The sequence below is a fragment of the Dromiciops gliroides genome, chromosome 2 (assembly GCF_019393635.1).
Source record: "Dromiciops gliroides isolate mDroGli1 chromosome 2, mDroGli1.pri, whole genome shotgun sequence".
Lineage (NCBI taxonomy): Eukaryota > Metazoa > Chordata > Mammalia > Microbiotheria > Microbiotheriidae > Dromiciops > Dromiciops gliroides.
The window spans coordinates 36,652,120-36,679,254 of NC_057862.1; the positions used below are offsets into that span (position 1 = coordinate 36,652,120).

At 45.8% G+C, this 27,135-nt stretch overlaps 2 protein-coding genes across 4 annotated transcripts in view; one reads left to right on the top strand and one right to left on the bottom strand.

Moving 5' to 3' along the window:
- ACSBG1 (acyl-CoA synthetase bubblegum family member 1) overlaps nucleotides 1–4,861 on the top strand; it is a 91,536-nt gene extending 86,675 nt beyond the window's left edge. For all 3 annotated transcript variants that reach the window (XM_043989442.1, XM_043989444.1, XM_043989443.1), the window contains 2 exons: nucleotides 1,671–1,917; nucleotides 3,681–4,861. In XM_043989442.1, coding sequence (XP_043845377.1) covers nucleotides 1,671–1,917; nucleotides 3,681–3,766 — 333 coding nt within the window. In that variant the 3' untranslated portion in view covers nucleotides 3,767–4,861. The remainder of the gene's footprint in view (nucleotides 1–1,670; nucleotides 1,918–3,680) is intronic.
- A 145-nt stretch (nucleotides 4,862–5,006) lies between these two features.
- IDH3A (isocitrate dehydrogenase (NAD(+)) 3 catalytic subunit alpha) lies at nucleotides 5,007–25,558 on the bottom strand. The gene is made up of 11 exons (XM_043989446.1): nucleotides 25,404–25,558; nucleotides 19,382–19,444; nucleotides 16,865–16,948; nucleotides 15,111–15,225; nucleotides 13,516–13,703; nucleotides 12,871–13,004; nucleotides 11,537–11,639; nucleotides 11,385–11,449; nucleotides 11,011–11,095; nucleotides 8,787–8,939; nucleotides 5,007–6,696 (listed from the first exon to the last, which is right to left on the bottom strand). The coding sequence occupies exons 1-11, from the start codon at nucleotides 25,428–25,430 to the stop codon at nucleotides 6,613–6,615; spliced, it is 1,101 nt and encodes a 366-aa protein (XP_043845381.1). The 5' UTR covers nucleotides 25,431–25,558; the 3' UTR covers nucleotides 5,007–6,612.
- Between the last annotated feature and the right edge of the window lie 1,577 nt (nucleotides 25,559–27,135).

Sequence of the window (27,135 nt, forward strand, 5' to 3'; positions counted from 1 at the left end):
TTAGCAAAGATATTGGAGTGATTTGCCATTTCCTTCTCCAGCCCATTTTACAGATGAGGAAACTGAGGCAAAGAGGGTTCAGTGAGTTGTCTAGGGCCACACAGTCTGAGGCCAGATTTGGACTCAGGAAGATGAGTCATTAAGATGAGAGGCGTAGCACTCCATCCACTGCACCACCTAGCAGTAGCACCACATAAAATAATAACAGATATTAACAGAAGTTTAACGTTTGCCGAGAACTTTCCTCCCAAAAGCAGAGTTGCAGGTATTATTATCCCAATTTTACAGAGGAGGAAATGGAGCCTCCAAGAGATGAAGTGTCTTAGCCAAGGTGACATGTCAAGTATGAGTGTCAGCTCTCCCTGCCTCGGCTGTGCAGCTTCAGAGAACATGGGCTCCAGGATGAGATGAGTCACTCAAATAAAAACTGTTTCTTAGATGGGTCAATTAGGGACAGATTCTGTGATTCCTGATTTGTCTCCTGGCTTCCTTTAAGGCTCGGTCCAAGCGTTGCCAAGCCTGAGTCCTCCTTCGTCTTTGTGCCTTCCTCCTGACATCATCTCCAAATGAGCCTGTCTAGAGCTGGCTTTTACCTCTCTTTGTATCTTTACCACTCAACACAGTGCCTGGCACATAATCGGTGCTTAATAAATGCTAGTTAGCTGACTAGCCGACTCAGTAAGAAATAGTATTAAGGACTTTGGGCAGACACATTAACTCCAAGCCTTTTCCGTCCCCACTGTCTGCAAGCATTGTAGTGATGGGCCACATCAGAGGTGTTTACATATTTATATATGATACCTGTACTAGAGAGGGCACTTCTGCATTATTTATATATAGGATAGGGAGAGGGATTGGACCTGAGATTTCTTGGTCAGAGAGAAATTCCAGATGAGGAAATTCCCTCTGCTAATGCAGGTCAGCACCCCCTCTGAAACAATCTTAAAAGCATTCTATACAATGGGAATGATGTCTACATCATAGGGTTGTTGGAACCATGCGGTGGGCTAATAGTTGCAAGGCACCTAGCAACCTCAGCGCAATAGAAATGCCGATTGTTACTAAAGCATTTTATAGCTTACAAAGAACCTTTACATTGTTATTTTCCAACAGGTTGGCAAAATAGTAATAGTACATCACTATTCCTATTTTCAGTTAGGAAACTGAGCCACAGAGAGGTAATGGGTCTTAGAAGAAACTGAGGGGGCAGCTAGGTGGCACAGTAGATAGAGCACTGGACCTGGATTCAGGAGGACCTGAGTTCAAATCCGGTCTCAGATACTTAACTAGCTGTGTGACCCTGGGCAAGTCACTTAACCCCACTTGCCTCACCAAAAAAAAAAGAAGAAACTGAGGCTGAGACTTGGGCAGAGTCAAATAAGAGTTAGTGTAGTCTCCACATAAGAGTAGAGGCAGGGTTAAGAGCTGGGCCTCCTGGCTCCAAGCCCTTTACTCTTTCCCCTCTCTGTTTATAGTAATTCTAAGACACCTGTTTTAAATTGATCCATACTAACCTAGAAATTGGGAGGGATTTTGGCCAATGTCCCAGAGTCCCCTCTTCCCTCATTATTATTCAGAGTAACAGGGTATTTGTTGAGATTTGTGGGCCTGGGAGATTCCATGCATCCGTTCTTTGGTGCTTGCTCACCTTCCAATCATTGGCATTTCAGTGCACTCTAGATCCAGAAACCTCAGACCCAACGGACTGTCTCACCGAACAAGCCCTGGAGTTCTGCCAGAAGGTGGGCAGCAAAGCCACCAAAGTGTCTGAGATAGTGGGCAGAAAAGATGAGGCCATTTACCAGGCCATTGAAGAAGGCATCCAGAGAGTCAACGAGAAAGCTGCTGCCCAGCCTTACCGCATTCAGAAGTGGGCCCTCCTGGAAAGGGATTTTTCCATTTCTGGGGGAGAGTTTGGTAGGTTCCCTCTTCCTGTGCTCTGCTGTGGCCATTAGGGCTGGGGAAGGCCAGGAAGTGGGGCTCTTGGGAAGGCCAAGGTTGACTGGCATAAGCAAGAGTGAGTTTGAAGAATGGCACGCTTGCCCCCTCCTTCCTAAACTGCCTGCTCTGTCACAGTGGTGACTTCTGTTGGGCTTGCCAGCCCACCACTAACACCTCAAGATCTTTTCCTAAATTGCTTCCTTCCATCTTCCTCCATCTTGGACCCAACCCACGAAGTTGATTTTTTTACTCCAAGGATATGATTTTGCATTTATCCCTATATAATTTCATCTTATTAACCTCAGGATGAGGTCAAGGATTCTGATGGCACAAATCTAGTTCATCCTTGTGTGCAGATACTCTTGCTGACAGCTTTCCGGGCAGCTAGATGGTGCAGTGGTTAAAGCACCAGCCCTGGATTCAGGAGGACCTGAGTTCAAACCCAGCCTCAGACATGTGACACTTACTAGCTGTGTGACCCTGGGCAAGTCACTTAACCCTCACTGCCCTGCAATATAATAATAATAATAATAATATTTTTAAAAGATTAAAAGACAGCTTTCCCATTCACTGAAAGACTGAAGATGGAGACTCGTCTGTACTCCTGCACTCTCTGATATAACCCCCCCCCCCAAAGGCACCTATAAGATCAACAAAAGCACAAGGAGACAGTGTTCTAGGCAATTCTCTACTATTTAACCTGAACTGTTTCTGTTTTTGACCAGACTGAATTAAATTTGAGCTCCTGCGGATTCCCTTAAATAACTGTAGCTCATATTTCCATGGCATTTTAAGGGTTATGAAATGTTTTCCTCACAACTACCCTGGTAGGCAGGCAGTACAGTGCTTATTATTCCCTTTTCACAGATGAGGAAACTGAGGCTCAGGTAGAAGTGACTTGCTCAATGTCACACAGTTAAGTGTCAGATGCAGGATTCAAATCTAGATCCTTCTGGCTCTAAGCCAGCTCAGTCCAATACATTACATGCTTTTAAGCTGCCTTGAAAGTCAGAGAGAAATGAAGTGAAATGAACGAGAAAGGGCCTTGATGAGACACTGAGTTCTTGATTAGGTGGTTGCCTCCAAGCCCAGTTTTCACATAGTTGACAGCATTCGGGAGAGTCAGAGGCCATCCTGAATGTGACATGTAGCTCTGCTACTTTGAGACCAGGGACAAGTTACATTCTTCCTGGACCCATTTGTTTCCTTCTCTGCTCTATAGAAATAATAATGGTTCCCATTTATACAAAGCATTTTAAGGTCTGCAAAATGCTTTACGTGTATTGACTCATTAGATTTCTCCCAAACCCTGGGGACTGATTATCCTCTAGCCCACCCCCTCGCCCCCTCCTAGCCCCCCCCAAATCTGAGGATGTTATAGATGAGGAGATGAATCGTGAGGCCCAGAACACCTAGGTGGCTCCACTCTATTCCAGGGCTTCCCACCATAACCACAGGAAGCTACATGCACCAAATGACACCACAACGCCAGATGCAGAGTGGGTTTTTCTCCCTCTCTCCATCATGTAGATTAATTAATATGTTCAACTTCTAAAAACAGTTTGGTTTGTTAGAGAAGCACCCTTGCTCTGCCACTAACTTCCTTTACACACCTCTATCCTATCCCGTCCTTGTCAGAGATCAGGGTCCCCTGGTTACTGCCTACCAGGTCACTGTGCTGCTGTGGTTTGTCACCTGTTATTTGGGTTCAGGACTCAAGTGATCGTTCTGTCTTTCAGGTCCTACAATGAAACTGAAGCGCTTAGCAGTTCTTGAAAAGTACAAAGAAGAAATCGCATCATTTTACCAAGAACCAAACAATTAATCAGGGGCTCTTTTTCTAGAGTCTCTACTGAACAGATCCTTTGAGTTCTCCTCTGAGAATCAGATTTTCTTAAAACAGGGGCACAAAAAGAATTCCCCACAAATCTGTTAGAACTCCAGGAATGATGTGGGGTCCCAAGGTAGCCACAGCTGTCAGACTGTACGTACCTCTGCAGCTGAATACCACAAAGGGGCAAGCTTTCACTTGTAGATACTTAGTTTGAATTCTGTATGATTATATGCTACGCATAACAAATACACCCCCATAACCCCTCCACCTTCCTGACAATCTTCAGGCTTCTTGGCTCTAATCTCTGTTACATTTGATGAGTTGCAAATCAACATAGCAGATAGAGGGAAGGCAGGTTGTCTTGTGGAAGTGACTTATGACTAACATATGGAAAGGCAGGGAGAGGAGACTTGCTTAACTGCCAAGTAGAACGGCTTTCCGTTTGCACTTGATCTGAAAGTTCCAGTCACCAAGGACTGGTGTCACCATGGTTATGGTGCTTGCCTATGACCTAGCACTTTAATGAAGCCGCTGACATCTCCTTCTTAATGGTCATAATTAAATAAACATATCATTTGAATACTAAACAAAGCTTTCAAGGGGACTAATTGAGTGAGTTCACAGTTGGAGGATAACAGCTAATCTAGCTTTCCCATCCTTCATTCGGCAACTGTTTTTCTAAACCAATTATCAGCCAGACAGAACATTATTCATTTTCAGAACTACTGAAATTAGGGGGCAGCTAGATGGTGCAGTGGATAAAGCACTGGCCCTGGATTGAGGAGGACCCGAGTTCAAATCCAACCTCAGACACTTAACACTTACTAGCAGTGTGACACTTGGCAAGTCACTTAACCCCCATTGCCCTACCAAAAAAACAACAAAACAAAACAAAAAAAGCCCTTCACAAGAACTACTGAAATTGCATTTTGCTTGGATATGTGAAAAACCTTGGGAAAAGTACATAACTTTCAAAGCACATGGAGAAAAACAGTAATGGCCTTCGCTGCCCACTCTTTAAGCAATACAGGTAACCAGTGTAGAACATATAAATAAAGAGAATACATAAAAAGTGTGGTTCAGTTACCTGGTTGAGTTGCATTCCAAATGTTGGCTCTCAGACATTACTTATGTGGATGTTAGGAACAAGCTGGGCTCAAAGGATCCAACTTCTGGAAAAACAATTCATTTTTGCAGGGAACGTGTATAGACAAATTATACATCCCTTTAATAAGTTTAAAAAACTTTATTACTTCACTGTTTGAACCCAATGGGTACTGTCATAGCTAGCACAATCCAACAAAAACGCAGAAGCAGCAGGATAAATAAAAGGAAGTACATCTTGAGCAAGTGGAAGCCCTGGTCGTAAGTCTAAGGGAGCCCCTTCCCTTCACAGTGGGGCTGAGGAGAGACTTTGACACAATTCCTTTGACTGGGGGCATGATAGGAAATAGCGGCCATCTTACTCCCACAGGTCACGGAGCTGTGAGAGAAACCGGCCAACTACAGGCTCCAATCTACACTAACCCACAAGACCAGAGCAAAATGAAGCAAGGAGGATTCATCTAACAAGGGGACTTAAGGTCGGACGATTGAAAATCACTCTCCCCACCCCCCCCAATCAATCTAAGCCCTCAGACCTTGGGAAGCTCAATGACCACCTTTAATAGTATCAGGGACAGGAGGGAAGGCTTTGCCAGTGTGTGACAACCCTGCCTGTGGCCACTCCAGGGCAGCAAGGTTCTTTGTGTTATGTGTTCAGAGACTGAAACGACCTGGTGTTCCCTGTAGAAGGATGAGCAGGCGCTCAAATATGCAGAGGAGTGAGGCTTCTTCATCTTGGGCTTCTACATGCAGCCTGAAAGCTGACCATTGCCTCTTGGGTGACACCAGGGCATGAGCTCCTCCAGCTGGGACAGTCACAGACACGGAACACACAACACGTTCAATACAGCAAAAGTTCAGGGCATTTGGTATGACTTTGCAGAAAGCTTTACTCACTCAAAATGTACAAGAAACACTTGATTCAGGCAATTGTCATCCCTTTTTGTCACTGAAAGCACTCCCATAAGCAAAGAAATATTCAACTGTCTTAACAAAAATAACTCCACACATAACGTGTTGGGATTAGAATGCGATCCCTCCTCAATTGATTATCTAATTTTTATAGACAAAAAAATACATCTCTGATTAAATCTATCTCGGGTTTGTAATCTTTATTCATGCATACAATAAATCTTTTGGAGAGCAAATCTCTATTTCTTAGCCCACTATCCAACTTTAAAATGTATCAACTGTACCCTCTTTGATGTGACTCTCCCAGGAATTTTCTCTTATACCCGTTTATTTTTATAAGAATGTCATCTTGTGCTATGTTAATATCCTGTTTTAGTTCCATTATACTTTACATACTCCAAGGAAAATAGGGGTTTTCTTTAAAAAGTTAGCTGTTTCTCCTGTTAATTCAATATCTCCATATTTACAGCAAGTCTTTCGGCTGAAGAAAAAAACTGTTCTAACTGAAGTGTAAAATGGTTAACAATGGAAAATGACAGGACAGGAATCCATCCTTACAATATATAAAACATTTTCACCAGAGAGAGACATTTAATAAATAAAACAATGCATTCGAAAAACGTCCACTGGAAGCAGGCACCAGAGGGTCACTTGCGTCCCTGGGCACAGAATGTATTAAGAAAAGGCTCAATTTAAAATGTTTGCTCTGTCCAGAAATATGCAACCCCAACATATATGGACGGTAGATAGTCTACAATAGGTTTTTCTACTGTGTCCATTAGGAGCGACTGCTGCAAAGTGCCTATGGGAGAAGCCTTCTTTTAATCTAGGTCTTTTACTCGGCGGCAGATCTCATCCGTGAAGTCTGAGCACTTGGCATTTCCTCCCAAATCTTTTGTCAAGCTCTGAGAGGAAGGAAAAACGAATATTAGGTGATTCCAGTAAAACTCTTGATCAGAACAAAAAGGATTCTGTTTGGATAAGGCACCACCTCATCTCTCTCTCTTTCCCTTGTGAGAGGGGACCCCACTAACCTCACAGGGGGTTTGTGAGGACCAAGTAAGAACTAATGGATGGGGGGCAGCTAGGTGGCGCAGTGGATAAAGCACCAGCCCTGGATTCAGGAGGAGCTGAGTTCAAATCTGGCCTCAGGCACTTGACACTTACTAGCTGTGTGACCCTGGGCAAGTCACTTAACCCCAATTGCCCCACAAAAACAAAAAACAAAAACAAAAACTAATGGATGCACAGTTTTTTGAAAGCATAGAATTGTCAAGTATCAGTGTGAGGGTTTCTTAAAACTTTACTCAGAACGTCAGCCAGGGGCTCTAGGTAAGTTGTTTTTCAATAGTGGGCCGTGTGAATTTAATCATACTATTAGATTTAGCTTCAATCACAAATTCAAAACTGATGCCTAGAGGCTAAGGAAGACAATGCTGATATTAGCGTAGGCAGGCCATTGGCCCCACTGGTATATTCACTAATTAGTAGGAAATGTTTTTCATGAAAAATCTCCAGCAAGCTGTGCCCTGGGTCCAGCAGGCTGCATTTCGGCCCACAGGCCACATGCTGGAGAGGCCTGGGCTCCACAGGCACATCACGAGTCCTTCAGGTAGTTTACGATAAAGCCAACAAGGGCATGATCTCGACAGAACCCAAACTACAGATGATGCAAAGGACACTCGCAAGACAGTGGGCAGGTCATTGTTTTTGGGGATGGTGTTTAAGCAAAGTGCCCGGCATAGAGAAGAGGTTTAGTAAATGCTTAAAACTGAACTGAAAAGGGAAGGAAAGGAACGACAGCCCCTCCGTGGATGTGAAGGAGGACCAGGGGGCGAAAAAGACCTGGGAAGAAAGGTACACACTGAGACGCACCTTCCCTCTCCAGCACCCTCAAAGAAAGCAGAGGTAAGCAACACAATCTGCACGCAGCATTCACCACCACAGCCAAACAGTCATAGAGCACTGATGGGGCTGAGCCCGACAAAAGCCCAGAGGCCATCGAGGAGGTAACAAAGCCTCTGGGTAAGTGGCCGGCCCAGAGCAGTGCAGGGAAGTCTCTGAAGCCTCCCAGCTTCCTGCACTCTCCATACGTCGGAGTGCTTCTCAAAGTGAGATGGCTGAACCGCTAGACCTTTCCAGTCTATTCTAGCTCTAGATCGATGATCCTGGGACTATAGACAAGAAAACTCTTCAGACTGAACAAAATGTAAGCACGTAAGTGCCACGGTTTCCATCTTCCACTGAACGATGTTTGGCTCTGTACATACTTTTGCTACTTAACACAAGGTATTCACAAAGTCTGAGTGTTAACACTTGGGTTGGAGACATTTGGAATGACCTGCTGCTGAAATGTACACCAAGAGTGGGAAGCCAAAGAGTGAGGTCGCTCACACCCAGAGAGAGGCTGCAGCTCCCTGTCCATCCTTTGTCCTCGGTCACCCACAATGCAGCTCTCAAGGAGGCATCTCATAGTCCATCACAGGTGACAATGAGGAAGGGACGGACACAAGACACCCCCCACCTATCCACCTCCACCCATTACACCACTTTTTCTGAGTTGTTTCTGCTCGGGAATCCAGGCAGCAGCTTCCCAAGGACAACTTAAGAAATATTTATCCCTAAGAGGAGGCAGAAAGGACCAAGGGAAGGCCCACAGCCTCTGGAATTCGGGACACACACTATATTAAATCAGGGACTCCTAAACTTCACTGTGTCCTCCACCCATGGAAAAATCTGCTGAAACCTAGAGACCCCTTTTCAGAATTCTATTTTTAAATAACTGAAGGAATTTCGGATAGAGGTCAATGAAAAGAAACACACCCACTTTTCCTCACCCAAATCTAAGAGTCCTTGAAATCTATCCCCAGACCCCTGCATCCTTGGATTACACACTATCCCCGTATTACACACTAACTGCTCAGACACAGTTTTCCTCTGGCAGGGGCCCAGGGCAAGAGGCAGTGAGTTGGATGCTGCCGGATCAGGAATGTACCTTTCCATCTTTAATTGTTGCAAAGCAGGCGGTCTCAATCTTGGCCGCGTGGTCATGCATCCCCATGTGCCGGAGCATCATCACGGCACTCAGAAGCAGGGCAGTGGGATTGGCCATGTCCTTCCCAGCAATGTCTGGGGCTGTTCCGTGAACCTGCCAACAAAGGAAACTATTGATCCTTGGAAAATCGTGAACAACCCAGTATCCACAGAAGCTGTAAGACACAGGGAAGGATATTTTTGGTTTTGTTGGTTTTTTGGGGGGGAAGAGAACAATGAGGGTTAAGTGACTTGCCCAGGGTCACACAGCTAGTAAGTGTCAGGACAGATTTGAACTCAGGTCGTCCTGAATCCAGGGCTGGTGCTTTATCCACTGTACCACCTAGCTGCCCTAGGGAGGGATATTAGAGGCAAACAATCCCTCTTCTTTTGGGAAGAATCAGCATGGCATTGGAAAGAGAGGATGGGGCCTGGAGTCAGAAACTCAGGGAGAGGGGTGGGGTGATGTGTGTGATAGTCGTCTTGACAAGCATGTAAAATGAGCAAATTAGATCAAATGGACTCTAAGGTGCCTTTCAAACCTACACTCGACAACATTCTGTGCTCATGTTTTAGTGGGGAAAGTACCAGATTTGGAATCTAGTTCTGAGTTCAAATCCTACTCTGACACTCATTCACCTGATAGGTAAATGACCACAGATGAATCACTTAACCTCTTACTCTTAGCCTTCAATGCCTCAACTATAAAATGAGAAGAATAATGTCTACCTCAGGCTGTGCCAAGACAAGCACCCTGGTGTGGGGCTAGTGAAGCTGTGAATCAGTACAATCATTTGGTAAAAAAAAGTTTGGAATTATGCCAGTAAAGTGTTGGTACCTTTTGGCCCAGTGTTGTACCACACTTATACCTCAGGAAGGTCACTGAACAAGACCAGAGTTGCCATATACATCAAAATGTTTGCAACAGCACTTTTTGTGGTGGCCAAGAAACGGAAATAAGTGATGCCCACCCACTGGGCAATGGCTAAATAAGGTGTGGCACATGAATGTCATGGAATATAACTGTGCTGGATGAAATGAGAAGAACACAAAGAATCATTAGAAGAGCTATGTGAACTGATGCCGACTGACATCAGCAGTCCCAAGCAAACAACAGACACAATCAACAATGTAATGGAAAGCATCTCTCTCAAAAACTGATGCTGTAAAATTATAGCCCCAAAGAAGAGCAATAAGGACACCCCCACCTCACTTCTTTGCAGATTGGCAGGGGTAGGGGGGGTGTTCCACTGGTTTGGTAGTTTGCATTTACTTACAGGCTTTTTTGAATTACTGATAAGTTTTGCAGACCACCCCCCCCTTTTTTCTTTAAAAAATGTTACATGGGTTACTTCTCTGGGAGGGAGAATACTGGGAGAAATTCTGGTGACATAAAGAACAAAAAATAACAATTAAAACATTTAAAAGAGGGGCAGCTAGGTGGCACAGTGGATAGAGCACCGGTCCTGGAGTCAGGAGTACCTGAGTTTAAATCCGGCCTCAGACACTTAACACTTACTAGCTGTGTGACCCTGGGCAAGTCACTTAACCCCAACTGCCTCACTTAAAAAAACAAAACAAAACAAAAAAACACATTTAAAAGGGGCAGCTAAGTGGTGCAGTGGGTAAAGCACCGGCCCAGACACTTGACACTTACTAGCTGTGTGACCCTGGGCAAGTCACTTAACACTCATTGCCCCTCAAAAAACCAAAAAGAAAACATTTAAAAGAAAAAAAAACCCTGCACCTACCTTACAGGGCCACCATGAAGATTAAATCTGATATTGGTAGTTCAGGCGCTTGGTTAACCCCGAAGTGCTACATGAATATCAGATGATCTGACACTATATTCTTGAGATTAAGGCCTTGTGCAATTGAGTCCTTGTGCCAGGGAGAAAAAGGCCTATCCAAAGTCAAATAATTAAGAAACCTTTTCTAAAGATGAGTATCAATCAAGAATTTTTCCCCAAATAACTTTTGGTAAAACAACACAAGAAGGTCATCCATAACATAGCTAATCAAGCCAAGATCAAATGCAAAAGCCAAACATGTAATTTTCCTAAGTGGGGTTCTTTTTAGCAAACGGACTCAGTGCTCCTCCTAGTAATAAAAAGGATATTTTGAACATCCCAGGAGTCACTGGGCAATCAGCCTAGAAATCACAATGAGGGTTCAGAGATCCTTACCGATTCAAAGATTGCAATCCCATTAGCGCCAATGTTTCCACTCGGTGTGACACCAAGACCCCCTATCAGGCCAGCACATAAATCACTGAAAGAAAGAATTCTCACGTGAACTTCCCAAACAGGATACACTCAAAGGGGTGCCTCAGGCCTAAAGCCAATTAAGCTACCGAATGGGTGGGGAGAGCCCAGCCCCCAAATCTTCCTTTAATACTTAGTGATGGACTCTTCCATGAGCTTCTTCAGAATCTGAATTGTGCTTTCTTAACGTTAACGTGTTAACTCTGCACACAGCCTGTGGAAGCTGGTAGGTTACAGCAGGAGGGATTACTCTGACAGTATTTCTTTATCAGTGGAGCTAGGATAGTCAGACATACCTAAGGATGTCCCCATACAAGTTTGGCATCACAAGAACATCAAACTGGGATGGATCTTGAACCATCTAGAAGGAAGAACATATTTGTGGATTGTAGCAAGCCAGCACTCTCTGCCACAAAACCCCCAAGCATAATTCTTAGTATATACTTACATTCAAACATACTGTATCAAGGTACATCTCATTAAATTTAATATCTTTACAGTTTTCTGCAACTTCCCTGCACTTTTGAAGAAAAAGCCCATCTGACATTCGCCTGTAGTTAATCAAATAAAAATTGTTGAAAGCAAAGCCTTAGAGAATGTAAATGATTAAAGTATAAAAGCCAAGCATATCAAGGCATAAATGTTGAGAGCTGACTTCGCTGGTTTCAGTTAGAATTTAAATCTGTTTTAGGTATTTGACAAAATGTAGGCTGAGCCAAATATCCCATGGCTCACAGACACTGGAGAAGGGGAGGGGAGACAAGCCAGAGGAGAAGGCAAATGCCCAGGGAGCTCAGAAGTATTAAAATGCAGATGAGAATGATTTATGCCACTCTTAACCCCCCAAAGTCTAAGAGGCATCAAATGTTAGAACATTCCATAAAAAAAGTCACTGATTATAAAGTTTTAGATTTTACATACTTGGAACTTTTCTTGGTTAGGAAAAGAAATCATTTATACACCTGGAAGACACTTTTTAGGGGGATAGAAGACTGGCGTTGATTTATACTTCAGTTAATATGGCTAGAAAGCAGCTAGTAGGAAAAGCCAGAATAAGTAAGGTGGCATCTCCCTTGGTTCTCTGGGGGTCCTCAACTAGGTGACGGCATAGTAGAGATCTCACTGCTCAGTCCATTTTCTAAAATAGAAATTACACTTGTGCCTTTGGATGAGTTGCTGTGTGACCTTCAAGAAACCTTTAGCTCTTCAATTCTCCAAGGGTTACTGCAAATAATGGCAGCAGCAAATCCAGTGGGATTCAAGATGACCTGAAAGGCCCTGGGCAATTCCTTTCCTTACCTGTAAATGAGGAGGCTGGACTCCGTGATCAGAGGTAATAAGCAAGTCCAAGAGCCCATGATCCTCCTCCTCTGCCCTGACTTATTTCTGTAGCCTCATACTCTCCAGCCATCATTAGCCACAGTACTTTAATTCCCCCTTCACTACAATACCTTCCTCACCTGTAAATGGGGTGAATAAGACTTGTTCTACTGACCTCCTTCAAAGGACTATTGAGAGGTTCGAATGAGCTAGGTATGTGAGAGCAAACAGGCAAGCATTACACAAAAGTAAGGTGACGGAATTACTATCACCATTCTGCCATAAACCAGTATTATTTCAGAAACTATATTGAGACTCCATCCAGCAGAAGAAATTCTTATTCAGAATTGACTTCCTTAAGAACATGCCCAAACACCACTTTTTGGAGCTTTTAGCAAACCAAAGTGCTTCCTCAAACCCCCGTCAAAACGTGGTCCCCCCCCAAACACCCAGACCACGTACATGATGTTTGCTTTGTGCACAGCCGTCACGTTGCTCCGGTGATTGTTTCTGGCATACTCAAAGGCAAATTCGGCGATGCGCTTGCTCGCTTCTTCTGTGATGAGTTTGATACTCTGTACGACACCATCGACGATCTGAAGGGACACATGGACTCAGCACTAAGGCGGCGGCAAAGTGCTTCTAACAATTGCATTTTCTCACCCAGAAGATAGGCTGGGGCTGTAGAATTCTGAGCACCAGCCACTACAGGGAGGCATGTGCTAACATAGAGACCTGACCATCAACATCACTGGGAGATGAATTCACAGGGACTGGCCCTGAGTTCTCAAAAGTACAGGGACTGTCTGATGAAGAACCTCCCTCCACTGAGGTGGACTGGCACCTTCTCTGTTGTGTCACTAATAACCTAGCAGGAGGCTGAGAGAAAAGACTGGAACCCAGGACCTCTGAGCCCCAAGGCTTACCTTCTATCCAATCACTAAACAACCTGGCCACATTTCATAAAAGCCAAAATTGACTGATCCTACAATCCTTGTTCACTAATATTAATGTCTAGCCCATACAAATGATGTAAGGTCATGAAAAAAAAAAATCTATGCTGACTGGTGAGCCTATCTCCTGAGAGAACATCAGAAGGACACGTACCACATGCTCAATGCCGCTGTATTCACCTTCAGTATTCTCTCGAATCGTGACAATATTGACATCCGTGTAAGGGGTTTTGTAACCTTCAATGGAGACACACGGACGCACATTTGCATAAAGGTCAAAAGTTTTACGAAGCAGCAGATTCATGGAAGGATGTCCAGCCGCTATTGGTGTCTTTAAGGGGCCTGGAATAAACGGAGAATTCTTAAATGACAAACTAGCTAAGGCCCAAACCAAACCAAGGGGGATGGTCCTGCCCCCATCTCCAGTAATGCCTGAGACCCCTGTGTCCTCCCTCCTGCTTGTGTTCTGGCACCCATTCAGAGCCGCCTGTGAGCAGAGAGCTCACCCATACTCTTCCACTGACTTCTAGAAAGCATGATGTATTTACACTTAATTTGAAACAGGTATCTATCTTCCTGGTGATAGTTCGGTATTTTGCCTTGTGATGCTAAAAATCTACTGGCCCCCAGGCAAGGAACCTAGCTTTCCTGAATAAATTTCTTAAGCTGGAAAATGGAGTTAATGCTCCCAACATGAACCCTGCTCCATAAGGCAGCCTTGAGGAAAGCGATGTGAATCTTAAAAGCCATATGAGAAACACTGGATAGATAACAAAAATAAATGCATACAGTCAATTTTAAATTGACCAAAAGGCATATTGGAATTTGAAGTTAGTTTGTTATAAATTTATATAAATATATATATTTATATATATATTGTATTTATATATATATATATATATATATATATATATATATATGTATTTTAATTATTTTTTTTAAGTGAGGCAATTGGGGTTAAGTGACTTGCCCAGGGTCACACAGCTAGTAAGTGTTAAGTGTCTGAGGCCAGATTTGAACTCAGGTCCTCCTGACTCCAGGGCCAGTGCTCTAGCTACTGCGCCACCTAGTTGACCCTATAATTTAATATTTTTAATGAGTAAAGAACTGCACAAATAGGGAAAACAAAACTCTTATAATAACATTGGTTACAATGCTTTAGGAAAGAATAAAATGATTTGGCCAAAGCCATTTGGCAGTAAGCAACACCAACGGAGTTTGACTTTGGACCCACTGACTCTCCAGTCAGTGCTGGGGTGGCGGCAGTGGGGGAACGGAGCATTGGGGGGGGGGGAGAGATGAGATAACGGGACTGGTCTGGATTTGGAAAGTTCCGTGGCAGAGTTCAAGCTAAGTCGGGGCCTCCCATCCCAAGTGTTTGCAGAAACACCAGTGACACTAAAGCAGGCCTAGCTGACGAGTGAGACAGCTGTTCTGCTGCCAGGCAAAGGGAGGAGGACAGTGGGGAGGGGGACTCTATCTGATGGCACAGGTGATGGTTAAGGAAGCAGGTTTACCAGAGGCAGCACTGCGGCCCAAAGTTATTCTGGCTCCATCACCTCAGGCTTCCTCTCTGCTCTGATGAAGAAACAAGCAGGAAGTGAAGCTCACTCTGGGGCTGTAACTCAAGGGGGAGTGGGGCCCAAGTTTTGTTTTGTTTAAGGAAGAGGAGATCAGAGTATGTTTGTAGGAAGACCAGAAGGAGCCAGTGGAGAGAGACTGACTGACTCCTATCAATCACAGCCTCACCTTTCAGTCCCATCTTGTTTTTGTCCATGGATTCTTTGGCTTCGGGAGGAATCATCCACTTTCCACCAGGTCCCTTAATGGCAGTGACAACCCTCTCCTCCCACTGAATGGGTGCCTAAACAACACAGAAGCTGTCATTGTGGAGCAGGAACACTTTGGACCGAGACTGACATGCTGTGACAACGTCTTCCTCCTTTGGCATCTTAGATGAGTTAGCTTTTATCTTCCTGGAGGTCGTGCGGAGTCACATATTTAAAAGGTCACCACAGCCAGTTCCTAACATGTAACAACTGGGCTCTTGGCCCTGGGGATCACACTGTCCTGTTACCCACAGTCATTTGGGGTATTAGGTCACGGCTAACAGCTGCCATACACCCACTCTTCTCTTCCCCACCCTGCACAAAAATCTAAGGAGATTCCTCTATTTGGTTTATGACAAGAAGCTTGGGGAAATACAGAACCGAGTTCTGTGAGATGTGGAGAATTCTAGCTGTCAATTACTACTCTCTTTGACTCAGTTTCCTCATCTGTAAAATGGGTGGTAGTGGTGGTGGTATTGTATCTGATAACCTCTGACATCCTTTTCAGATCTAACTCTCTCATCTTATAATCTAAGCAATACAGGGGGAAAATCAGGAGTCTCTATTTTCTTTTTTACCCCAGAGAACAGAATCCCTGATCCTAAGGCAGTGGTTTTGATCTCTTTATGGGGGGTTTTAATGCTAAAAGCACAAATATAATTGCATGCGAACAGTTTCAATAAATTGGGTTCATCGGCCATTAGCTGTTGCCACTTCTTCAATGGGCAGAGATTTCCCAAATCCAAACTTTCTCTTCCTGAGCACTGTTGCCAACAATACTGGTGGCCTGGGGCACAAGGGCTTCTTTAAGGATGAGCTATAGTCTCTCTCTACAGTCCCGCTGGTCCTCAGGTGACAGGGCCAGACGGGCCCTGGGCCCTACTTGGAGCCTTGGCAGCTTCGAAGAACCTGCTGGAATTTGTGCTCCCAAGAAGTGCATACCATGGTGAGACATCAGAGGAGAACCCCGAGGAAGGGTAGCCATAGACACCACAGCCTCTCTTTACTGGGATTTACATCTCACTTTACTTAGCTGTGACTTATAATCAGCAATTACTAATCCACAAAACAAGTAGAATATAAGCCCTTACAAATTCTCAAATAAATAGTAAGTCTCAATTCCTGTACTGGGAGCTGGGTTTGTGCAAAGTATGGATGAGGGATGTTATCTTGACTCGGCACTAGCCCCCACCAAGAAAATATCCCACCAGGTGGTAGAAAGAACAAGACCCTTTTAAATGCCAGCACATAATTCCCCTTAAACTTACCAAAAAACCACATCCCCTGCTCATAGGTCCAGCAGCTATACTGATGCCCAGGATGCTTAGAGAGGGGTAGAAGAGTCACCAGCCAGCCAGGCGACAAATGTTATGTTATCTTTAAACCCACACTACCTCACTAGAAGAAAGCCACCAGAGGGCAGGGGCTGTGCGACACGTTTGCACAGCACAGTACGTGGCATATAATTTAAGAGGTTAAGAAGTACTTATTGATGGATGTATTACACATTAAAAAATGATGCAAGTGCAGGAGGTTTTAAAGTAAACTTTGCACTTACTGCCCATGTTAAGAGATTTAAAATACCTATATTCAATTCTAGAAATATATGACAATCCATTAGCTGGAAAGGTTTTTATATGGACTGTGATTAAATTATTATAAATGCTCACATACTTTGGCAGCATCAAAAATCTTCATAACAGAAGCTGAGATCTCTGGTCCAATACCATCTCCGGGGATTAAGGTCACTGTCTGTACCTAAATGTAAAAACCCATCAGAAAATGCAAAAGAGATGCTGCAAGAAAGTGCAACATAAAGTGAAGACTGAAGAATGCATAAAAGAATCAGAACCATGGGAAGCCAGTCTACTAGCTCTCTAAAAAAGCCCAAATGATCTAAAATGAAAAGACAGCATTGCATTAAACTGCCAATGGTTCATTAAAACAGCAAGGACTACTAGACTTTAGAAGACTCTAAAGTCAACTCTGCTCCTAAGCTTAGGACTTTTTTTAAAACAAGGGTTCTCCTGATGCTCATTAATGGCAAAGTAATAATTAAGTTACCAAAAAAGCCTTCCCAATGCCACACTTTCTCTTTAAGGAAGCATGAAGTGGCAAATATATCAGTCATCTCTAGTCCATATAATAAAACTGATGAGACATTGAAGGGTTTCAAAAGTGACCTCTCTGACCTTTGAAAACAAATTTCAAGTACTCAAAAAAATTAAACTGGTGTTGATTTTAGGAATCTGACATCAACTCTGCCCCCACCCTAGCTCTTTTACTAAATTAAAGACACCCTGACACATTTCTTGATAAACTGTGTTGTTTACAACACTGTGAAGGGAGAACAAGAGGCTCAATCATTGGGGGGGGGGGGGAAGGGGGATCAAAAGGGGATGTGGGAATTTCTTGGTGTTACTTTTAAAATGACTACTTTTAGCTAAGAAGCATCTGACAAATTCTGCTTTGAATAGAATGATAAGAGCTAAAAGGCTTTTTTATTTTTCATTGCCAAGACTGGCACCTGTGACATTTTCTACATAAAGACTAACTACACTAGAATGAGAGACAGCAAGTGGAGTCACAAAGCAGTGCCAATAATGCCAATGGCTCTGCTCAAGAAGCCAGCTTTTAACTAATGAAAACAATGGGTCCAGGTCACAAAACGAACTTTGCTGAAATCCAACAGCTCTTCATCTTTATAGGTGTGCAATGATTTAGGGCATAAATGATCTACTCTCAGGTGGGCATCAGCCCCTCACTTGTAAAGTGCCTTTTGTACATTTTCTGTAGATTCCCAATTATTGAGTCAGCATTGTGCTACAATAGTTAAATGTCACTTGGGGGGGGGCGGCGGGGCAATGGGGGTTAAGTGACTTGCCCAGGGTCACACAGCTAGTAAGTGTCAAGTGTCTGAGGCTGGATTTGAACTCAGGTACTCCTGAATCCAGGGCCAGTGCTTTATCCACTGTGCCCACCTAGCTGCCCCCAGCCCCTCACTTGTGCTCCACAAGCTGCCCCAGCAGAGTCTAATCCAATCAGACCCTTCCTGATGCTTCTCAGCTTATACCTGCCCTCCCACTATCCCGCTCTATGCCACAGCAGAGGCCTGTGTAAATTCCTATCTCTTCTTATTTCAGACATATATACTCAAGATACACAATAAGGAAATGACCAAATATTCTGAAAACACTGGCACAAACATTCAATAATGACAGAAGACTGGGTGATTCAAGATGCTAAGCCCAAAAATGTCATCTTCCAGGGTTTCTGTTTGAAATGCCAACTTAGCTGTACTTGCAAGTCTGGCGGCAACACTCAGCCTTAACCTTTGCACTAGCGGGAAGCTAAGAATCCTTTAGGTTCTTCCTTCCTGTTCTCCCAATAACATTTGATTGACTGTAAATTCCATTGGGTGGTCACTGGATTACAGAAAAGGTCAGAGTCCTTCCACAGCTGAAAACATGAGTTGGATGAATATACCTGGGTTTTAGGCAAATTTTATACCATGAGATGTTATTTGGGAGTGCTGGAATTAAGAAACCCAAATGAAAGCATTTAAGGAGGGAGTTAAAAAAAAATAGGGAATCACTGACCCACAACCTTAGATAGACTAAAAATGTGGAATCAGTTTTTAAAATGCACAGGTTTCTCTAAAGCTGGGAAGTCTAAAAACAGCAGATTAAAATTAAGTAATGAAACATTAAGAAGATATTCAATAAAGACTGAATAAGTAGAAGCCTACAGGGTCTATAAAAGCCAGAGAATTTTTCTAAAAGGGAAGTCAATCTACTGTTTTTAGGAAAGCTCAAAAAAAAGTGAAGCCAGATTTGAAGGTTCTCAACAACTTTTGTTCTCTTTGCAGTAGTTTCATAGAAACTGCTTTTCAGAGATGAGATGAAATCGTGAACTGTTACTGGGCTCCAGGGGAATTTCCATCTATTTTTAAACAGGGCTGGTATGAGATTTTAGTGTGACAGGCCCCCCAGCCAGCTGGAGTAGAATTCTTTTAAATGTGCAACTGACCTGATGGCTTCATGTATAAGTTAGCAAACAAATTTCACTTGCCACTCAATTGTGGGCTTGTCTATAGGCTTTCATAAATAGAAATGCAAGTTTTGTATAATAAATGTGCTAAGCACCTTTCTTGAGAAACTTCTAAAACAGAAAAATATGAGAGGTACTCACACCACCAGCAAAACCTCGGGTCACCTGTTTTGGGTTGCGGAAGGCCCCCAGCAGCCGAGATACCTATTATCAACACCCAAAAAGAAGAGAAGTTACCGGGAGCACTAGTTAACACACAGAAAGTCAAAGATAAGGAATGGAGGGCAGTTCGTTATAACTCGGAGATTTTGCACATGTAAGAGCAGAGTAGATTCAGTCCGGGGTGAACCAGGTTCAAGGTCCACCTCTCCTGTGGTTGATTACTTGTGTTACCTCGGCCAGCTCACTCGATTGCTCTGGGCCTCTACTCCCTCACCTGTAAAATGAGAGGCCTAGACTACATAGCCTGAGGTCCCTTTGTCTTCAAATCTATGACCTTATGAACTTTGGTGAATATTTTACTAATAGGTTATAATTTCATCCCCCACCTCCAAAATCTGATTACACTTTAAATAAATTTTATTAGGCCAACTTGTTACCATATCAAAAGATTACTAGGAAGTTACAAGTGATGTCAAACCACTAATTTCTCTCATATCATCTTCATGAAAACCCATACATAGGGAGCTGGAAGGGAACCCACAGGACAACCAGTCTACTTTTGGACCCTGGGAAATGATGGGGATAATACACAAATGCTAATAAAAGCAAGTATTAAACCTTCTTACAGGGATTTAGAAATAATAGGTCATAGCAACAGGAATTAAGAAACTTTATTAAATGTCATTTGATTTTTCTGCATTTATCTAGAGAAAGGCATGAAAATGACCTTTAAAAAGGCCATCATTATTAAATCGTTTCAGTTGGTCCAAACCCACACTGGATTAGAGATAAGGTGGATGCGTTACAAAGAATAATTAGAAAAAAGAGCCAAAGTGTGGCGTTTAACAATGGAAAAAACAGCCAACTTGGGGCAAGAAGCTCTGGACTCAGAGGCAAAGGATCTGAGTTTGAATTTGGAATCTCATTTACCTGTGGGTCTCTGGGCAAATAAATCCCCTTAGCTTGTTGCACCTCAGTATTCTCATCTGTAAAAGGAGGGAGTTGAACTAGGTGATCTCTAAGGTCACTTTTGCAGCTCTAAATCCTATAGTTCCCAAGAATTGTTTTAAAGTATCTGACATAGATTTGGGGGTTGCTTTTCATCCTGTCCAGGAAAACTCTCCTTCCTCTACCTTTATTTGCTACAGCATTAACATATCATTTCTTAGAAGCACCAAACAAGAATTGTTCTGTTGGACCTGAGGCCAGAAACTAGCGATAGTAAGGGGCTGGGGTGAGGGAGGAGAGCGAGAGAGGCAGCTTTCAGCCTGACATTTGGGAAAACTCCATCAGGCTTAGAAGGGTCCTAAAGTCTAGTGGTCTGTCTTCCAAGGTGCTGAACTGCCCATCACTGAAGTCTTCAAGCAGGGGCAGACTGTGCTCCACTAGGCATGGGTCTGGAGAGACTCGAAGGTGTTCCTTCTGACCCTCAGACTCTCTGATTCACTAGAGAAGGGCCCTCTTCTGCTACAATACTAACTTTCCAGGGCTGGCTAAGTGATGCTCCTGGGACCGCATGGAGCCAGGACACAGGCTATAGACTGGATTTCTCTTTCAACATTATGCTTTTAAAGAGCACTGTGGAGAAGCAGTCCCTAATCATCATCCTGTGCTTTCCCGGTACACGGACCATATAATTAACATCTTAAAGGCTGCCCATGGATACAATACTTTGTGACAAGAGCAATAACTGCCCTCAGATGTTTACAATTTAAGCAACATCCCTCCTCTCCTCTCTAAAGGAACAGTGGCTCTGTTCTTGGAGGCAGCCACCTGGCTACTGTGGAGTGAGCAAAGTCCACTCTGCTAAGTGAACGCACAACGCTACTTAGAAAAGATTCCCTTCCCAAATGCAGAGCATGATCTGTAATCTGTCAGGATATTGAGACTGCTTTGAGAGGGCAGCAAGAGCAAAGAGCAGACGACTAAAATCCAAAGCCCCACACTTCCATCACGGACTAGGTGCCTGTGACCTTTGGCAGGTGGCTCCCTGTCTATGCCATAAAATGCAGGGGCTGGCTCTGATCTCTAAGGTCCCTTCCAAACCCAACAGCCCAGGATGCTGAGTCAACAAGACTCTGAGGGAAGCTCCCTGAAGGCAGGGACCATATCTCCTCCCTCTTTTTGGTCAAGTTAAGCTCCTGCCATCTGAACACACTTGGAATAATGCTAGGCTCCCAGCAAGCACTGGGCGAATGCTTGCGGACTGAACAAATCCCTGAGGGTTTACAGTCCAGGCCTGAGATGGGCTCTGGAGGTGAGTAGGTAAGGGCTGGCCTTGGTGTCAGCAACCCTGGGCTACTGGCCAGGTGACCTTCCCCCCACAAGGCACTCAACCTCTCCATGCTGCAGGCAGCTCTCCAGGAGTATAAATGGCCACCCAGCTGAGTCTTCCTTGCTACAGGGAGTTCCCTTTACCTATTAAATCAGAGATTCTGACAAGAAAAAGGTATAAATAATTAATTAAAAGGATTTGGGCGCTGGCCTCGACATTACCTCATCTTCTTCAACAGCACAGGAGGAAATGGAGTTAGTGACAGACAGGCCTGGAATTCCATTCTCCCTGATGCCAGAACAGTAAATGCCTTATTACTTTCTCATTCGTAGGTGGTAAGTTTCCTAATTAATGGATTGACTTTGATTTGATTATGCCACAAATTGCTGTCCTTTGCAGCTAGCATCACCATAATAATACAATAACAATTAAAATAATCCCCACAACAAGCAGAGAGGTCTTTCAGGGTGACAGTAAAGTTGCCCTAAATGTATGACCAGGGGCCAATTAATTTGACTCCTTTTAGGAAGGAATATGATTAATTGTGAGCCTCTTTTTGTCTATCACAAGTGACATCACAGAAAATGTGACTAATCCAAGAGAAAAGGTCTGTGTGGCACCAAATGTTTCAGGACAAGCAGCAGTATCACACAATGAATGCCCTAGCTCTGGACTTGGGGCCAGCACACCCAAGTGCAAGTCCTGGACCCTGCCACTCACTATCTGAGTGACCTTAGACCGATCACTTCATTTCTCTGGGCTCGCTTCCATTTTCTCGATTGGAAAAATAAGGGGGTTGAACTAGATGAACTCTAAGGTTCTCTCTAAGTCCAGCATTAGGTGATTTAGGGATAAGTACTCAAGGTAGTGGAAAAGGCTAGGGGCACAGTCAGGAGCTGTGAGGTCTATTTTCTCTTGCACCAATGATTTGCTGTGACCTTGGTCAAAACACAATGTATCTAGGCCCCATTCGACCAGCATTTCACTATTTTCTTATCTCTTCAAGGGTGGAGTCAGGAGTAAAAAAAAAAAAACTTTTATTAAAGTACTTTGCTGTCCTCAGGTAAGAAAAAAAAAAGATGCTGGCAGAGGTCATGCAATGGGCAAGGGAAGACCTTAAGAGAAAGCAAATCTGGCAGCAAAAGTGCCCCAGGAAACCATGATCTGCAAAGACCTCCCACTCTTTTTTTTTCCACGGGTCAATGGGGTTAAGTGACTTGCCCAGGGTCACACACAGCTAGTAAGTGTCAAGTGTCTGAGGCCAGATTTGAACTCAGGAACTCCTGAATCCAGGGCCAGTGCTTTACCCACTGCGCCACCTAGCCGCCCCAAAGACCTCCCACTCTTAAGGTCAGAATTGTTTACAGGCTCCACCTGGACACTGACACAGAGACAAATCCAGGAGGCCAGGGAGCCCCAGGAAGGATATGAATGGAGCCAATACTTCATTCTGGACTATTGTTAAGCCCTGACAGGAAAATTAAAATGTCACTACACAAAGCTGAGAAAACAAATAAGAGGGTGCATAGTACTATCTGGTCACTTTAGGTACAGGACAAGCAGGGAGGGCAGAGCTCTCAGCCTGAGAAACTCTAAGGTCTCACTCCTTGGTTGGGTATCAGTTTGCTCTAAAATCAAGGGGCAGTAAAGACTCTTTGAAAAGCTACTGAGGGGCAGCTAGGTGGCACAGTGGATAGAGCACCGGCCCTGGAGTAAGGAGTACCTGAGTTCAAATCCGGCCTCAGACACTTAACACTTACTAGCTGTGTGACCCTGGGCAAGTAAGTCACTTAACCCCAATTGCCTCACTAAAAAAAAATAAAAGAAAAAAAAGAAAAGCTACTGAATGGTACCAGCCATTCAATCAAGGCTTCCCAATATGCCTGCCCCACAATATCTGACAAGTGATATCACCACTCCAGTGACATTTCTTTCAGAAAAACGTTGAGTTGGTCTACTCCTGATGCAGGGGACAGGAAGAGAAGGCAAAGGATTCCATAGTTCTCCAGGACGACCTAGTTCTCACCTCTTTATTGAGTGGAAATCCCTCTACAGTGTCCCCAACAAGTGGCCACTCACCCTTTTCTTGAAGAGCTCCAGGGATGAAGCAGCACAACCTCCTAATGCAGCCCATTCAACTCTGGATCAGCACTCATCATTAGGAAGCTAATCCTTCCACCAAATCTCTATCTGCCTGTTTCTTGTATCTCACTGCTCCTCTGGTACCATGAGGATACCCTGTCTGTCTTTCTAATGCTTGTAGACAGGTTTCATGTGACCCCCCCTGGGTCTTTTCTCCAGTTCTTAATGTCCTGGTCTCCAGGCACTTCACCATCCCAGCTGTCCGTCTTAGGTGGTCCCCACAACGGAGCCTTCTGTTCTAAATCAGTAAAAGGGCAGTGAGCCCTTCAGCTCTAGTCTCGGATCCCCTACTTACCTTACTGTAAGCTCAGCCCTGGGGGGTTTGGGCTCCATCCACCTGTCAGGATGCTGCTTCTCTGCCTCTGTCCTCCCCTGTTCCTACTTCTGGGCTTATTTCCTCTTCCCTATGACAGCCCCTCAACTGCCTGAGGCCAGAGAAGAGCAAGGAGCTTTCTGGCTGACAGGGTCCTTGGAGGTCAGCTACTTCAGGTTCTTTCTAAGGCTCCTCTTATGCAGGTTAAACAGTTCCAGATCCTTCAACAGGGCTCGGCCTCAGGCACAGAAGAATCTGAGGACCAGCCTGTGTGACCTCTGGCCAGTCACCTAAGCTCCTCGGGCCTCTCTGTCATCTGTGGGCAGAGGGCTGACTCCTGAAGTGAGGACCTGGGTTCAAATGCGGGCTGGGCTCCCTGGTACCTGGGTGACCTTGGGGTAAGCTCCTGGGCCCCAGGCTGACATGACAGGGGCCCCGGGGGAAGGCGATGGCTTGGGACCCTGCGGACCTGGGTTTGCACCTGTCCCCCGGCTTCACTCCCTGGGTGACCTTGGGCTAGTGGCTCCCCTCTCTGGGCCTCGGCTTTCTGCTCCCCTGCCAAGGCCGACGATGCTCGACCCGGCTGGCCCTGCAGGTTCCTAGGAGCACTCTGGTCATCCCGGAGGGGTGGGGGGCCTCCTGGCCCCCGGGTCTGGGAGGATTCTCCCAGATGGAGCCCGACTGTCCCTCCCTGCTCTTCTGGGGCGGCACCCGGGCTGCCCGGAGCCTGGAGCTCCCTCTGCCCGACCTGCACGGGGCCCCGTGGGTCTCGATGCGGCCCACGGTCGGCGCCCCCCAACTCCCCCTTTCCGCGCGCTCCCGCTGCCCCCGTGACAGCCTTCCCAGGGCCCCCTGAAGTCCCGCCCGACCCGGCCTAGCCCCCCTCCCGAGGGATGCGGCCCTCCCGCGGGGCCCACGCGGTCGCCTCGGGCCGCCCCGCCTCCCCTCGGATTCCGGGCGCGCCCGTGACCTTGACGCCGCCCCAGGGCCGGGCTGGGCCCGGCGGGGCCCGCACCGCGGGGAGGGCGGCGGCCCGAAGCTGGGCCGGGGAGGCTCGCGGAGGGGCCCGGCCCAGTCCTAGCAGCGCCGCGGGAAGACCGGCGTTGGGTGGAGCCGGAGCCGAGGTCGGGGTCGGGGCCGGGACCAGGACCGGCCTCCCGGAGCCCCGCGCCCCTGCCGCGGCCGCCCGGGGCCGGGGCCAGCTGCCGGGGCCTCACGCGCACCCACGGCCCCCTCCCGCGGCCCCCGAGGCTGGGCCCCTCCGCGCTCACCTTCGAAATCCATGCGGGACCGGCCATAGCGTCCGCTCCTCAGGGCCTGGCGGCGACTATGCGCAGACTCCCTAGGTCCCGGCGCCCAGGCCCGGCATCGTCCGCAGGCCCCGCCCCTCGGACCCACCGCCGCCGGAAGCCCCACCCCCGGAGGAGGGAAGCCGGAGCCCAAGGTTTTCCCTTCGCCTTTCCTTCCCTCCCCTCATCTCGCCGCTGGCTCCTCCTTCCCTCTCCATCGGCCGGCCTCGTCGTCTCCTCAGCCAATCCCAGCTCTCCGAGTGTGGTGACGTAAGAGCATTGGATCGCGCAGGTCCATTGGCCCTGCGGGCCTCCGGGGGAGGGAGGGGGGAAGAGGGGGAGAAGCGAGGAGAGGAAGAGGCGGGAGTGAGGTGGGAGTGGGCGGGCCGCGCTCTGTACTGGTGCCCTAGCGCTGGAAGAAGTCTAAAGGAGGAACTGACCTTGAGAACCCTCTTAAGCCTTAGAATATTCCTGTGTTTTATTAGGTCGATTGCAAACCGGACTCGCAGACCGTACCCCGCCAGGGCTAGCTCATTCATTCATTTGTTCATTCGTTTATTCGTTCATCCATCCATCCATCCATCCATCCACCCACTCACTCCTTCCTGGCCAATGCAGCAAGCTCTGGGAGTGTATGGGTATTCAGAACGTTCAGCAGCTCTGGTGTGAGGGCTGCTCGTCCATCTTTGGTGGCCACCCATTCACCTGTGGCTCCAAGAAGGCGTAGCAAGGACATCGGCTGCTCCCTGGTAAAACTGTCTGGGCAGATGGGCCAAACCAGCTCGAGGTAACCAGTGGGCTTCCACCTGTCGGTGAGGGGGTTTCTACCGAAAGAATATGAAGCCTTTGCCTGGTGGCAATAGTTCCAATGGCCACCAAGGCAGCTGAAGCAGGTGCTTGGAGCTTGGTTGGACATCAAAGATAACCACCGTCAGCCACTGCAAAAGGCTGTCACCCGGGCCTTTTGTCCTGCCACTGGACTTCAGGGACTCAGGAAGAGAGAGTGGGGCTGACGACTTCGAGCAACAATTTTGTTTCAGTCCTGTCTGACTCTCCATGACTCCATTTGGGATTTTCTTGGTCAAGATGCTGGAGCAGTTTGCCACTTCCTTCTCCAGCTCATTTTACATATGAGGAAACTTGAGGCAAATGAGGTTAAGTGACTTGCCCAAGGTCACACAGCTAGTAAGTATCTGAGACTGGATTTGAACTCAGGTCTTCCTGACTCCAGGCCCAGCACTCTATCTTCTTTGCCACCTAGCTGCTCTAGCAGTACAACTCTTTCTCACTTAAATCCATTTCACATGGGTATCAAGACATCACCCCATGATGTCGTGTTTTTTAAAAAAATAATTACTATTGCTATAAATAATCAATTTTGGCTAAGCATATTTTAATTTATTAATATTGTATGCCAGTGGGGCAGCTAGGTGGCATAGTGGATAGAGCACCGGCCCTGGATTCAGGAGGACCTGAGTTCAAATTTGGCCTCAGACACTTAACAATTACTAGCTGTGTGACCCTGGGCAAGTCACTTAACCTCAATTGCCTCACCAAAAATATATATATATATGCCAGTAAAGGAGAGACCACAAGTCTCCCTAACTTTTCATGGTCTCAGGCTATGTGATGGAGAAAGAGGGAGAGAGTTTCATCATGGTAGTTAGTGCAAGCAGGAGAAAAGCACTCAAAAACTCAAAAGACCTAGAAGAGA

Bases quoted from the DNA above. Each gene is read 5' to 3' on its own strand.
- IDH3A (XM_043989446.1), bottom strand. From the start codon at position 25,430: ATGGCCGGTCCCGCATGGATTTCGAAG. The intron at 16,949-19,381 runs GTGAGTACCTCT...TTTTACATTTAG, and splicing joins CCCGAGGTTTTGCTGGTGGT to GTACAGACAGTGACCTTAAT. The intron at 13,005-13,515 runs GTACGTGTCCTT...GTGTCCCTTCAG, and splicing joins ACAGCGGCATTGAGCATGTG to ATCGTCGATGGTGTCGTACA.